General features: G+C 35.1%; 3 protein-coding genes across 7 annotated transcripts; 1 reads left to right on the top strand and 2 right to left on the bottom strand.

Annotated features, from left to right (window-relative positions):
• Positions 1-271: 271 nt before the first annotated feature.
• Ref1 (RNA and export factor binding protein 1) lies at positions 272-2,973 on the bottom strand. Of its 2 annotated transcripts, XM_078191481.1 has the most exons (6): positions 2,644-2,973; positions 1,944-2,081; positions 1,710-1,857; positions 1,290-1,430; positions 1,095-1,198; positions 272-407 (listed from the first exon to the last, which is right to left on the bottom strand). In XM_078191481.1, exons 1-6 carry the CDS (start codon positions 2,851-2,853, stop codon positions 405-407), a joined length of 744 nt encoding a protein of 247 aa, XP_078047607.1. In that variant the 5' UTR covers positions 2,854-2,973; the 3' UTR covers positions 272-404. The 2 variants fall into 2 exon arrangements, with proteins under 2 accessions (XP_078047607.1, XP_078047606.1); XM_078191480.1 differs by lacking the exon at positions 272-407 and having other exon boundaries at positions 414-1,198; positions 2,644-2,972.
• Positions 2,974-4,427: 1,454 nt separating this feature from the next.
• On the bottom strand, positions 4,428-7,493 carry LOC144475665 (BBSome complex member BBS1-like). Of its 3 annotated transcripts, none has more exons than XM_078191770.1 (8): positions 7,177-7,493; positions 6,942-7,039; positions 6,708-6,882; positions 6,331-6,540; positions 5,954-6,249; positions 5,617-5,866; positions 5,368-5,547; positions 4,428-5,311 (listed from the first exon to the last, which is right to left on the bottom strand). In XM_078191770.1, exons 3-8 carry the CDS (start codon positions 6,867-6,869, stop codon positions 4,685-4,687), a joined length of 1,725 nt encoding a protein of 574 aa, XP_078047896.1. In that variant the 5' UTR covers positions 6,870-6,882; positions 6,942-7,039; positions 7,177-7,493; the 3' UTR covers positions 4,428-4,684. The 3 variants fall into 3 exon arrangements, with proteins under 3 accessions (XP_078047896.1, XP_078047897.1, XP_078047895.1); XM_078191771.1 differs by having other exon boundaries at positions 6,964-7,039; XM_078191769.1 differs by lacking the exon at positions 6,942-7,039.
• Positions 7,494-7,564: 71 nt separating this feature from the next.
• On the top strand, positions 7,565-9,768 carry LOC144475666 (uncharacterized). 2 transcript variants are annotated; one of them, XM_078191774.1, is made up of 8 exons: positions 7,565-7,702; positions 7,777-8,143; positions 8,217-8,289; positions 8,365-8,491; positions 8,556-8,672; positions 8,733-8,921; positions 9,027-9,185; positions 9,256-9,768. In XM_078191774.1, exons 2-8 carry the CDS (start codon positions 7,915-7,917, stop codon positions 9,445-9,447), a joined length of 1,086 nt encoding a protein of 361 aa, XP_078047900.1. In that variant the 5' UTR covers positions 7,565-7,702; positions 7,777-7,914; the 3' UTR covers positions 9,448-9,768. The 2 variants fall into 2 exon arrangements, with proteins under 2 accessions (XP_078047900.1, XP_078047898.1); XM_078191772.1 differs by having other exon boundaries at positions 7,565-8,143.
• The last annotated feature ends 2,304 nt before the right edge of the window (positions 9,769-12,072 follow it).

The following is a 12,072-nucleotide window of genomic DNA, read 5'->3' as shown; positions in this document are numbered from 1 at the left end:
GAGTGGAAAGTAATTTAATCCACTCTGGTATCTAGTAGTAAATATTTTTACATATGTACAAAATACCTCGTGTGATTATTTAAATAAATAAAGAATGTTCTCGAAACCAGTGTTTTCCTTCACAATATTCCTTTGGATACAAACTGTGCTTTTAATATAATAACAAAATAATGGAAATATTCGAAATAAAACATTTAAAAAAAATTTCTACGCATTTTAAACAAACAAAAATTTTATCAAAATACAAAACTGCGATTAGGTGGGAAATAAATATTATTTCATTGTCAAGAGTATTGTTATTTATTAGGTAACGATTCGTCAGTTTGTTTGCTTCAGTCTTGTGCCACTGCATTGCCATTCATACGCTGCATATTTAGAAGCGTATACATTGTCTTACAAGCCCATTACTGCACAGTAAAATATTTCATTAGTTGTTGACTAGATAACAGTATGTCACAGCCTTATTCCACTATGAGCTATTAACTACGCATAGTGGTAAATTTCATTATCCATGGTAAGAAAACAATTTGGTAAACATAATGTACAGAGGTATGGTACTATTAATATATAATAGTAATTGACATATATAGTGTATAATAGGATACTCTACAAGGTGTAAACTAAGTTTAAAAGTGGATACTTAGATCATTCGTTATTCTATGAATCAAAAATTAGATTGAGGGCTAGAAGCACATTCTGTACTTTGATAAACAACAACTTTTAAAGATGAATTTTACTGTATTTTTCATCTGATAACCACACACGCACGATAGTACATACAAATCCATACAGTCTTTACATCATAACTTTTTTTTATTTTTTCATTCTTGTCTGTTGCGGTATCATAAAAAAAATTATGAACTTCTATAAATCATCTTTCTTAAGTCTGTAAAATTTGTATGCCAATTTCCAGAGAAAACGTCAAAAATAAAAAAAAAACTCGTTTAAAAGAAATTTGTTATAACATTTTGCTAATGATACAGTTATTACTTATTTTATATATTCTCATGAAAATAAGGGAAACACATTGCATCGTGTTACGTCGATTTTGAACAAAAACTTAAGAGTGAAGGTTTGTGACGTTGTTACTTTACTTCTTTAACATAAGCTTCCAATTCAGCATCTAGTTCCTCAGCCGTGGGAGTTTTCATCACTTGTCGACTGCCTCCTCTACCACCACGTCGACCGGTTCCACGTCCTTTAAATAGAAAAATTATACGTTTATTAATTGATTTATTTCTTTTTTAAAAAAATTTGCATTATCATCTCCGATTTATAGGATTATATACCTCTGATGGGGCCTGTGCCACGATTACCCCTAAAGCGGGACTGAGGTCTCTGTGTGTAATTACTGCCAGTAAGTCTCGGGCCTCCACGGATCGATGTGACTGGTATTTCAGAGGTAGCAACTTGTATGTTCATTTCACGACCTGCCGATGTACATCACACATTGCAATAACAGATGTGAATATTTGTGCAAATCATAATTCACTAGAACTTCTTTGAAATTTTTGTTTTTCTTTAATTTCATCCCATGTTGGAGTGTTTATGGAAGAATAAAAGAGAAAATGCTCAAACTGTATGTCACTAGGTATAAACTGGAGACCAGATTAATTATTGATACTGAAACCCTAAATATAGGCGGAATTTTATAATTAAAAAAGTGACATTCAAAGAAAAAATTGTAATATAAGCATAAAGCTACACACCATCCAATGGTACACCATTGTACTGTTTCATTGCTTTAATAGCATCTGCTCTTCTTTCAAATATAACGTCCGCAGATCCCAAGGATCGACCGGACCTATCATAATGAACTGCAGCTGACTTCAAGGGACCAAATTCGCTAAATAATTCCTAGAAACACACATAAATGAAACCATTAAAAATCTGTTTCAATTGATTTATTAATATATTAACTTGAATTTGTTTAATTACTGTACCTGAATATCTGAATCTGATACACCAAAATCCAAATTGGATACAAGTAGCTTAGTTGTTCCTGTACTACCTATCGCACTTCGGCCAACCTTTTTTACTCCATCGAACATATCATGCTTCCATGCACTGTTTACATCACCCTATGAATAAAATACACATTTGTCATAAACTTTTTTCTTAATAATAAAACTAGTCACAGAATTAATTATTGGTCTTTATCACACACGACATTAGGTACGCGATAAATTAGAATGTTTTAGTACACAACACTTTTTTTGGAATTAACCGGAAAAATAGTGAGAAACTGTACGAAATTCAAGAAATCTGAACTACTTGAACAATTGGTACACCAGGTGCAAAAACATCTAAGAAATGACGCACGCAATTATCCTTAAAATTAAGCGCCTTCATATAAGTTTAATAAAAAGGTGAATTACAACAACGCCAAAGAGATATATGAAGAAAAAAAATCATTTTTGTCGGAAATCTTATAAACACCGCATAGATGATGTCTTGACCTTCATGAAACTGACTTACTTTGAGATATGATCATTATACCGTTGAAGATTAAAATAATTTATACACGAGCATTTACAGCGGAAGTAACATGATAGGTTCCGATATTACGATGCACATGAGATGTCTATACAATATTAAATAGGAAAAGTTCAACGAAAAAGATAAATTGAACGAATTTCTTACCCTTGTGTATGGAAGAGAACTTCGTGTAATGCCACCACGACTGCGTCCCCGCATGACGCCACCACCAACTCTTTGAGGTCTGCGTACTCCTCTACGAGGTGAGTTACCGGCGCCTCTTCCTCGTCTACTACCGCCGCCGCGCGGTCTAGTCCCTTTGTTTTGCTTGATAATGTCATCCAGACTCATTTCTATTTTATCCACCATCTTCATTTGTGCTACCTTTCGTAAAACGGCACTACCACAGGAAAATCAGCAAAACCAACCTCTTTCGTCTTCGTGAAATGATGGCGGCGAACGAAGACGAAACAAGCGCGCACAGAAACCTGGGTATAAAGACCATTGATTAGAAATTGTTCTCAAGAGACGAAAAATTGTATGCAAAATGTATGCCATCATCAATTTCCGCTTTGCCACCAGATGGCTACGAATACAGTAATGGGTCCTACTTCTGCACACCTCCAAACTGCAGCGTGATTCGTTGTGAAGATTGGTGTAGAACTTCCTTTTGCTCTGGTTGGCTGATGATTCTTTGGTGAGACATAATCCACTGCGGATTGGGTGCACAGTAAAATGGTAGGATTACGCAGCTCAGTTCAGGGGGTAAGAAAAGCGTGCAAGTCTTATACGTAGTCTTTGTGAGTAATTTATTAAATCGAACTACGTTTCGTACACTGTGGTTTGGACTTATGAATCATATGAACAGTTGATAGTACCTACCTAATCCGTAATAATTCCGTGTACTCTTAAAGCGCTGTTGAGTACTTTCGAAGATTGTTCTGAAATTACTGCAGAATGGTATTAACCAATGACATTTGTGAAATCTCTCCTGATTTTCTTCTAGATCCTAACAGCTGCCGAAGTGTGGAGGAACAAAAAATTACTTTCTTTTCAACTGTACGTCGGAATTTATTGACTTTTTAATATACATATTTTGTAAATTTTCGAATAAAGTATTGTCCTTGTATCTAAGAATATACATCACGGGTTCTACTCCTGCACACTTCCAGGTCGCAGCTCGATTCGTTAATAAAGGTTAATATAGAAATTTTGTTTGTTCTGATTCAGTGGCGATTTACTGATGAAACAGTGCTACCTTCATAATCAAGGAAAAAGAGAGAAAATAGCGAGTGAGAAAGAGCATGAAATTAGCGTAACTACATGACGAACAATATAGTTTGTCTCGCTCTATCGTGGTTGCGGTCTGATTCTTTCCGCGCATCCATTCAATCGGCGCGCCATCAAAGGCATGCAGAGCGAAATATATTCTTAGATCTATGGGTTTAACGCACGGATCTCAGATCCATGATTTAGTGTAACGGCGTAAGTTTTGTCGAAATATGAAATCGTCATAACTATTATCTGTAGAAAACTTTAACCAAGAATTTGACCATTTTGTTATTATGTGGTTTGGCGGCACATCTTACAAATGGCGCTATTTAAAAATTTTTAGTAGTATATAGTTTTTACTGGATTTATGAGGGTACTTTTCACTTTCAACAATCAATAATCTTATCTATTGATTAATTGACTGTTTGACGATGTAACTTCCATATTTTACATTCATATTTACCAAACATCTAATCGCTTAGAAAACAACAAATATTAAAGTAGAATTTTACACTTTTATAATTTTAAAACAAACTTTTCGTAAATACAGTGTAAGTATATTAACTTTACAGTAATTGACCAAGATAGAACTTACCAGAATTGGTCGCAACCTACCACACAGATACGTAGAATTCGTTTAAAATTACGTTACGTAACTTACTAATTAAATTAATTACTAACTTACTAATTTAATTAATAAACTGAGAAAATACATAAAACATGAATCCTCTACATCGATCTTTCGATAAATCGTTTTTAAATGTATAAAAGATTCGGGATGAAACAGTTTCTTTCCAATATATTCACTTTAAAATCAAAAGTTTTTGGAAACTTACTTTTCAAAGCGAACTACATTAAGTGACAGAAGACATCCTATAGACCTATTGTAAAATACATTTTTCTATATAATTATTGTTTCATCATTATGAAAAAATTACACCTCAATATCTTCTTCAGCAGCTGGTAGAACCACTGTCACCACGTTAATTGGCTTTGTTCTAGCTTTCTTACACAACAAGATCTGCACTCTTCCTGATATTCTACTGGTCAGAGTTGCATTTAACGCCATAGGAATCGGAATTCCGCTTGGCAGTAAAGGGACATCTATAACACGTGGTCGGACATCCGTGTTTTCACTTCTACAAACGATGTACAATCCTGTGTCGGACATTTCGTCGGACACATTCGTCAGCGTGATACGAATCTGATAGCTCGGCCCTAATCCCAAAACGGTAGCCTCCATCGTGATCAGGCATGGTCCAGAATCTTGACTTTCGTTTAAAGACTCCACCGTCTTTTTAGCGACTATTAAGCGTAGTCGTAGAAGACCCTGCTGAAATGTGCTGTGGATCTTTTTCGCCTCTGATCGTTCCCGTATTGTTTGCTCGACGAACAGTCGTGTTTTCTTTGGTATCGTGAATTTTGGACTATCATTGGTCAGCGAGTCCGTAGTCGTGTTGTGGATGCTGAAGTCAGCAGTCCTCTTTAAAATCTTCACACAAAGTCCACCGCCCACGGTGACCATTGCCATGGTTCGTTCCTCTTGACCCATTCGACCATACTGAAGCAACAAAGAAATATAATCCGATTGTCTGTTAACAATGAAGGAAACATTACCTTCAACGCTGACACCGGCTCCATAATTTTCAAGGTATCCACATGATGCTTTCCATCGTAGATCCGAATACCGAAACCAGCAGTGCTCACAGCAAGCAAAGACAGCCCGCTTTGTGGCACTGGTAAGCTCGCTGAATCAAGAATTGCCCCCGGAACGTCAACGTTCCATAGTTTAATGCCCTATGGGATTAATGCTGCCCTTACCACTCTATTCAACACATCGTATATTGTAAGCATTACTCCGATTACCTTTTTCGAAAAGCCAACTAAGGTACCATCCATAAGAGTTACCGCGACATTATCGTTGTTGAGAACTGAAATAGCCACAGCCGGTGCAGGCAATTGTTCCCAAAGTTTCATTGGCGATCCTCTTTTTATCGCGCCGATCTTGCCATCCCTTGCGATAATCAGTATTTTGCCGTCGCCTGTCCATAAACCGGTGCAAGCGAACGCTACCGGTGCCCATCCGACAAAATGCTTGTCCATGGCAGTGAACGTTCTATAAAAAAAAAATAAGAGATCAATATTTGCCCATAAAATCAAACATATTGTAGATGCCCATTTTTAATGACGGGCATTCTATTACCGAGGATCCAAAACAAGAACTTCCCCGAATTCCGTGCCGAGAACGATGCAACCGCTGGCAGGATTGGACCACGAGTCTTTTCGAATCACAGAAATGGCAGACAACGCATTACTTTTAATTAGTGGAATCGTTTTGTACTTTGCTGCGAATTCCGCCTTCAAACTCGGATCCATGGAAAGGAACTTCAATGTCCGCGGTGAGATGAATCCTGCTCCAAATTCTTTCAACAGCAATTCTAATTCATCCGTTAGCGTAAGCACGTTCAACTCATCTTCGAGTCCTGCTTTATGCCAGATCTGCGCGGTGTATCGATCAAAGTCATTGTATAAAAAGAATTGGGTAACATTAATTCAAAGAAATAAGCAGATTTCTCAAACCTCCCGCTCTTTCGGGTGGACATCGAGATGTGGCAAGGAGTATTTATAATAGGGTCTCATATTTTTGAAAATGTAAACACTCGAACCGCCGCCAACGGCTAACACAGACGACCTCGGTTCACCGTTTTCAGTGTATAAGCCGACTACTCCGCAGGTTCGATCCACCATATTGTGCTCGGTTATCTGATCGCCTCCTTTGTAAACTCGTATCTGATTTTTTGAAAACAAGAGGGAAAACATATAAATATGTCGAATTTGTTCGACATTTTTTAACTGGTTTATTGATCTGAGAAATACTCTGAATTCGTGCCAAACGGAATAATAAACGATTGCGAATTTGAAATATAGTCTAATAGACTGTAAAGGCCGTGGCGTACTTTCGCTGAACTAGTACCCAGTGGACCCAGGTCAACGCAAATGAGTCTAGCATCTCCATCTCCGGTGACATCAAGCATATCAAGCGCATTCGGTAAGGTGTATAATTTAGCTCCTGGTTCCCAAAGCGCTTCCAGCCATCGATTGGTACTCAGACCCACCATATTATGCTCGGCTCTATGTAAATTTCCCAATAAATTATTCAATGATAAAATTACCATCTGGTATACACATACAATAACAATCCAAATCAATTACGGTGAAATTGACGACTGTGTCGTACGACTCCAAAAAGAAAAGTAGCTGTATACGTTGTCAAGTTATGTCGCGGAACCTTTAAGAATTGAATAAAATGCACAATTTTAATTTTCTATTGCAAAACGGAACGATCGGAATACACGCTCCATTAATTTGCTTGCTCGCTCCGAAAAGAACTATTGCAAATACACTTTATGATCGATTGTGTCTTACCCTAGTCCATGCATAATCGAAACTTCCTCCTAGTATCCGATGAAAGTTACTTGTAATCGTAACACATTGTTTTATTCCTCATCGCAAGATTTTTTTTACCTTCTATGCACTGCAGTGCAACACGACAAATCGTCATATTGCCATCAATGTACGCAATTTTATAAGAGAATTCCGTCCCAGCACGACACAGATCGCACACTGTACGATTTCCACTCTTCGATCGCGACAAACATTGATCATATCGAAAGATCTGTTGGGAAAACTTGTCGAACGGTGCAACAGCGTCAACCTTCGGCTTTGTTGTGCGTCTATGTATCCATAGAAATGTTCGCATACAATCACGCGTCGATGAATATCTATGATCGCGGTCAACCCTCCGCGCATTATATCAATGGAAACCGGATTAATTTAAAGTCGCTTCTCCACGTTCCCACAAATCGTAGCCGAAAATATGTTTTAGTTTACAATTAGCAAAATAGTTCTAACATTCATGTTGGATGCTATTTTATCGGATGCATTAAGAATAGTAACATCTACGACGTTGACACATCGTTGTGCACTTTGAAAATGGTTGTAATATTTAGAAACTTTTTTTTATAGACTACAAACAATACTCGCAACTACTGAAGCGATCGAGACAATTTATTGTAATTTTTGGACATTAAAGATTTATTTCTGGCAAGACCTCGTGAAGAAGCGCGCCTTGAATATTTAAACGAACAATTCAATATATCAATAATGTCACACGCGCAGAAAACGGCAAATATAAATTCTGAACATACTCTGACACCGTTCGGATATCAAAAAAATAATTTGAAACCGAAAGCACGGAAGTTATGGCAGCCTGGGGATACAAATATTAACAAGGAGAGTTACAAATACCCACAGAAAGAACAATGGGATCAACTGGAATCCCCGCAATTCGTCGATTTTTCCAAATTACCCGAGATCGGTGACTCATTTTTCAGTAAGTGAAAACCTTATTATAATTCATACATTGTACGCAATATTAATGATTAAATATTTTCTGACTCATTTAGGTAAACCGAGGGTAATCGTGAGTACCCCGAACGTGAACGTACGTGGTATATTTAACGATAACTCAGTGATTGAGTAAGCGTTAAAAATATGGTTTTATTTCAAATGTACCGTTCTCGAATGTCTTGTAATATTTTAATGTGTTTCCAGATCTTTCGAAACATTTTCTTTATCTGGAATAAATTTTACTTCATCTAGGATAGAACAGTGCGACATTAACAACGAAATCGAGAACACTATGAATGAATCTGACATGAACAACACTGTTATCAAAACGGTATGCAGCTAAAATTTAATTGATCGGTTAATGATTCTTAATAAAAACTGAGAAAATGTTTTAGGATAAGAAACAAACAGAAAAATCTAACGAAGTGAAACCACGACTAAACATTCTTACAAATCCCTTCAGAAGACCAATGAAATGCAAACAAGAAAACAAACCAGAACATGTTGAAAAGGTACTTAACCGCGAATCACGTAAGTGTCAAAACAATTTATTAAATTATTAATTATCGTAGAATGTACATGGAGCAAAAAACCCGTTCGTATTTCGAGCGAATCCTGTTCCTAAATATCTAAAATCACGAGCAACAGTGATTGATGAAAATAATAAAAACACTAACAACAATGTTGGGAAAGTGCAGTGTAATGCCATTGTTAAAGACCAGAAGTTATCAAGTTGTTACAAAAATAAAACAAGTACGGAGGCAAGTAATCGCTCGGTTCTCAATGATTGTTTTACAATTAAATTATAAACGTGGAAATAAGAAATTTAACATCTGAAAACATCCTTTTTTCGTATAATGATTTAGGTTTGGAAGAAACCGCCGTTTGTGCCAGATTTGGCAAGAAAGAATTTAATGAGACCGAAAACTCCACCCCTCCAAACGGCGGTACGAGCGGAAGAAAGGAAACAATTTAATAATATTTTGAAGATGAAACAATTGGAAATGGAACAACTTAGACAGATGGTACTTGGAATCATAATAATTTTATAATAACTACTGTTACATTGAATAAAATATTCGTATAACAAAATAGGAGCTTGCTGCTAAGAAGATTCAAGAGGCGAAAGAAATCGCGCTTTTAAGAAAACAAACTGTCCATAAAGCACAACCTGTCCCGAAGTACAAATTAAATTTGCCGAAGGTACCAAAACGACCGTTGACTGATACTACAACCCCTTTGACATTAAAACGACGTCGTATAGATACTAATAATACATGTCAATAATTTAATTCATATTAATAGTTATATTTAATATAGTCAATATGATTTTTATATATTTGATTATGGTTCTGAAGCATAGGACTTATATCATGACGCATAAATAAAGCTTTCCTTTTTGAATATGTATTAATATGTAGACACATGTTAACACGTTTTTGTACATAGGAACGTACATAATTCATGATTCTACGGTAATTTCCGCTTAATATATGCAACTTCGAGAACTGAAGGAAAGCAAAGGAAAAGAGAGAAATCTTTTCGTCCTGATCCTGTTAAAACAGGGTTCGGAATTAACCAGCGCCCAATATGAGGATCGTGAGAGCTACGCCTTCTTCAGTGATCGTTTAAGTACAACATGCTCATGTTGTGTGCTGATTAATTCCGTATCCTGCGCTAAGACACTTATTAGTATAGCTATCTTCGAAATTTTCTAATAGGAGATGCGCAACATGGATTTAGGTCGAATATGAAAACGGGAAGAATATTTATTAATTTATAATTACATATGTGCCTTATACGCTATATATTACGTAATCGCTAATTATACTTTTTATGAAATTCTATACTATTTGTAGAAAATTTGGTACTTTATGATATAAAAATAATCTTTGATAAATTTACGAAGTTTATTAATTATTATCTCACAATCGTTTAACATCAAGAATGCATGAGGAAATAACAGATAACAGATGGTAGATACCATATAACCTGCACTACCCAATTATTTGTCTAAGTTCCTAAAAAAATTAGATATCTCATCCAAAACGTTACTTGAAAATTTTATTTTTTGTAATCTTGTCTGAAATGAGTAGATAGATGGTAATAGTATATTATGATTTTTTATTCCTTCATGCCCATGTTCAGTGCTCACAAATTTTAATTTAACAGCTTTTCTAATAATCTCATTCGATCAGTGTTGTGGCTTATTAGATTTTTGTTAGATTATTAGAAAATTTGTTTAAATCTCCTTTTATGAAAAGTATCATTCTTTTCTGTTTTTAATTTTACGTTACTATCTTTTAACCTCCTGACTTTTCTCTTGAATTTTATGATAACTGCAGCCTGCTTTCTTTATATGTGTTACATTCTTTGATCTATTTCTTGGCTGACTATAGTAGACTCAAAGGTACTGCTTGTACTAGGATAGATCTCATATTTTATCAATCTTTCATCATAACTTGTTGAAGGGATATTTCCTCTTCTCTACTTAAAGCATTATAAATTGTATATAAATATATAAATGACATACATGTATAACAATATACCTAATAATATACCAAGTAAGAATCATAAGGGCATTCCCAAACAACATGAACAAGGAGGTAAGAGATGTTTTTTCATGAAAAAATAAAAAGAAAAAATTTTTTCCTACTTTTTACTTTTATATAAGGAAGTATCTCCTACGTACTTATAAATGTTGTTTTTGGAATAGCCTGTATAATAAAGTTATATTTACCAAAATTATTTGCAAGGACTGCATATGTGCATCTTGTTCCATGTCAATTAAAATATTATCATTCTAATTCTTTTTGTATACAACTTTAGGTTCCTGTTTAATCAAATAATCTTCAAAGAATATTTGAAAAGTTGTTATATTTTTTTATTACATACCAGACCCCCTTGGGTTCTCAAGATATACAATAGATTACTATATCTACCTTTCCTATGACCAACCACCAGGTATCAAATCTACATACTTAAAAATCATCTAAATCAGTAGTATGTTGCCCTAATTTTTTCACTTCATACTTGCAGCCTATTGTGCTCTGCGTTATAGTTTGATACTTTCGCTAATTTGTACAATGTACAACACACAATTTGCTGCCATGAAAATCCATATTACACATTGTAAGGCGATCAATGCCATTTGACAATATCTACAGTCAGTCCCATAAGTATTCGTACCCTCATTGCTTATAAGAGAAATTTGTTGAAATCAAGAGATGCATGTAAGATTTTGCAATAAACTTTTTATTATGTATAAAATAGTACACATGTATAAAATTTATTTATACCAACTTATAACAAAATTTATTAACTAATAACAAAAATATATTGATTTTTATTCGTACCAGTGTAGATTTTGTCAAAAAAATTGCATATTAGAGTAGCTTTTTTACTTTATATTAATTTTCTAGTATTTAGTGGGTCCACCTTTATGCCTTATTATATCGTTTAATCGATTTGGCATACTTTCTACTAGTTTTAATGTGATATTTGGTTCAATAGTATTCCAAACTTTTGTTTTTTAGCATTTGTTTATTGAAAATTTCATACTCGTGCAGTCTTTTATCTATTTCTGCCCATAAATTTTCTATAGGACTTGTACCTGGTTTCTGAGGAGGTATATGTTAAAAATGGGGAACATGGGAAAGTATCCACTCACAAACAATCTGAGCAGTATGTTTCGGGTCGTTGTTGTGTTGGAAATAGTAGTCATCTTCCAGACCAAGCCTAATCACATTTGAGTGCAGATTTTCTTAGAGTATATTTTTATACTTTATCTTATCCATAATTCCATCGATAAAGACAAGTATGCCCACTCCGAATACCGCCATACAGCCCTACACCATCATGGAGCCTCCACTATTCTCTACAGTTGGTTGTACATTTTTTAATTCTAGTTCT

Source organism: Augochlora pura, chromosome 10 (genome assembly GCF_028453695.1).
Source record: "Augochlora pura isolate Apur16 chromosome 10, APUR_v2.2.1, whole genome shotgun sequence".
NCBI lineage: Eukaryota > Metazoa > Arthropoda > Insecta > Hymenoptera > Halictidae > Augochlora > Augochlora pura.
Note: the sequence above shows the minus strand (reverse complement) of the source record. Positions and strands in the feature narration are given on the sequence as shown.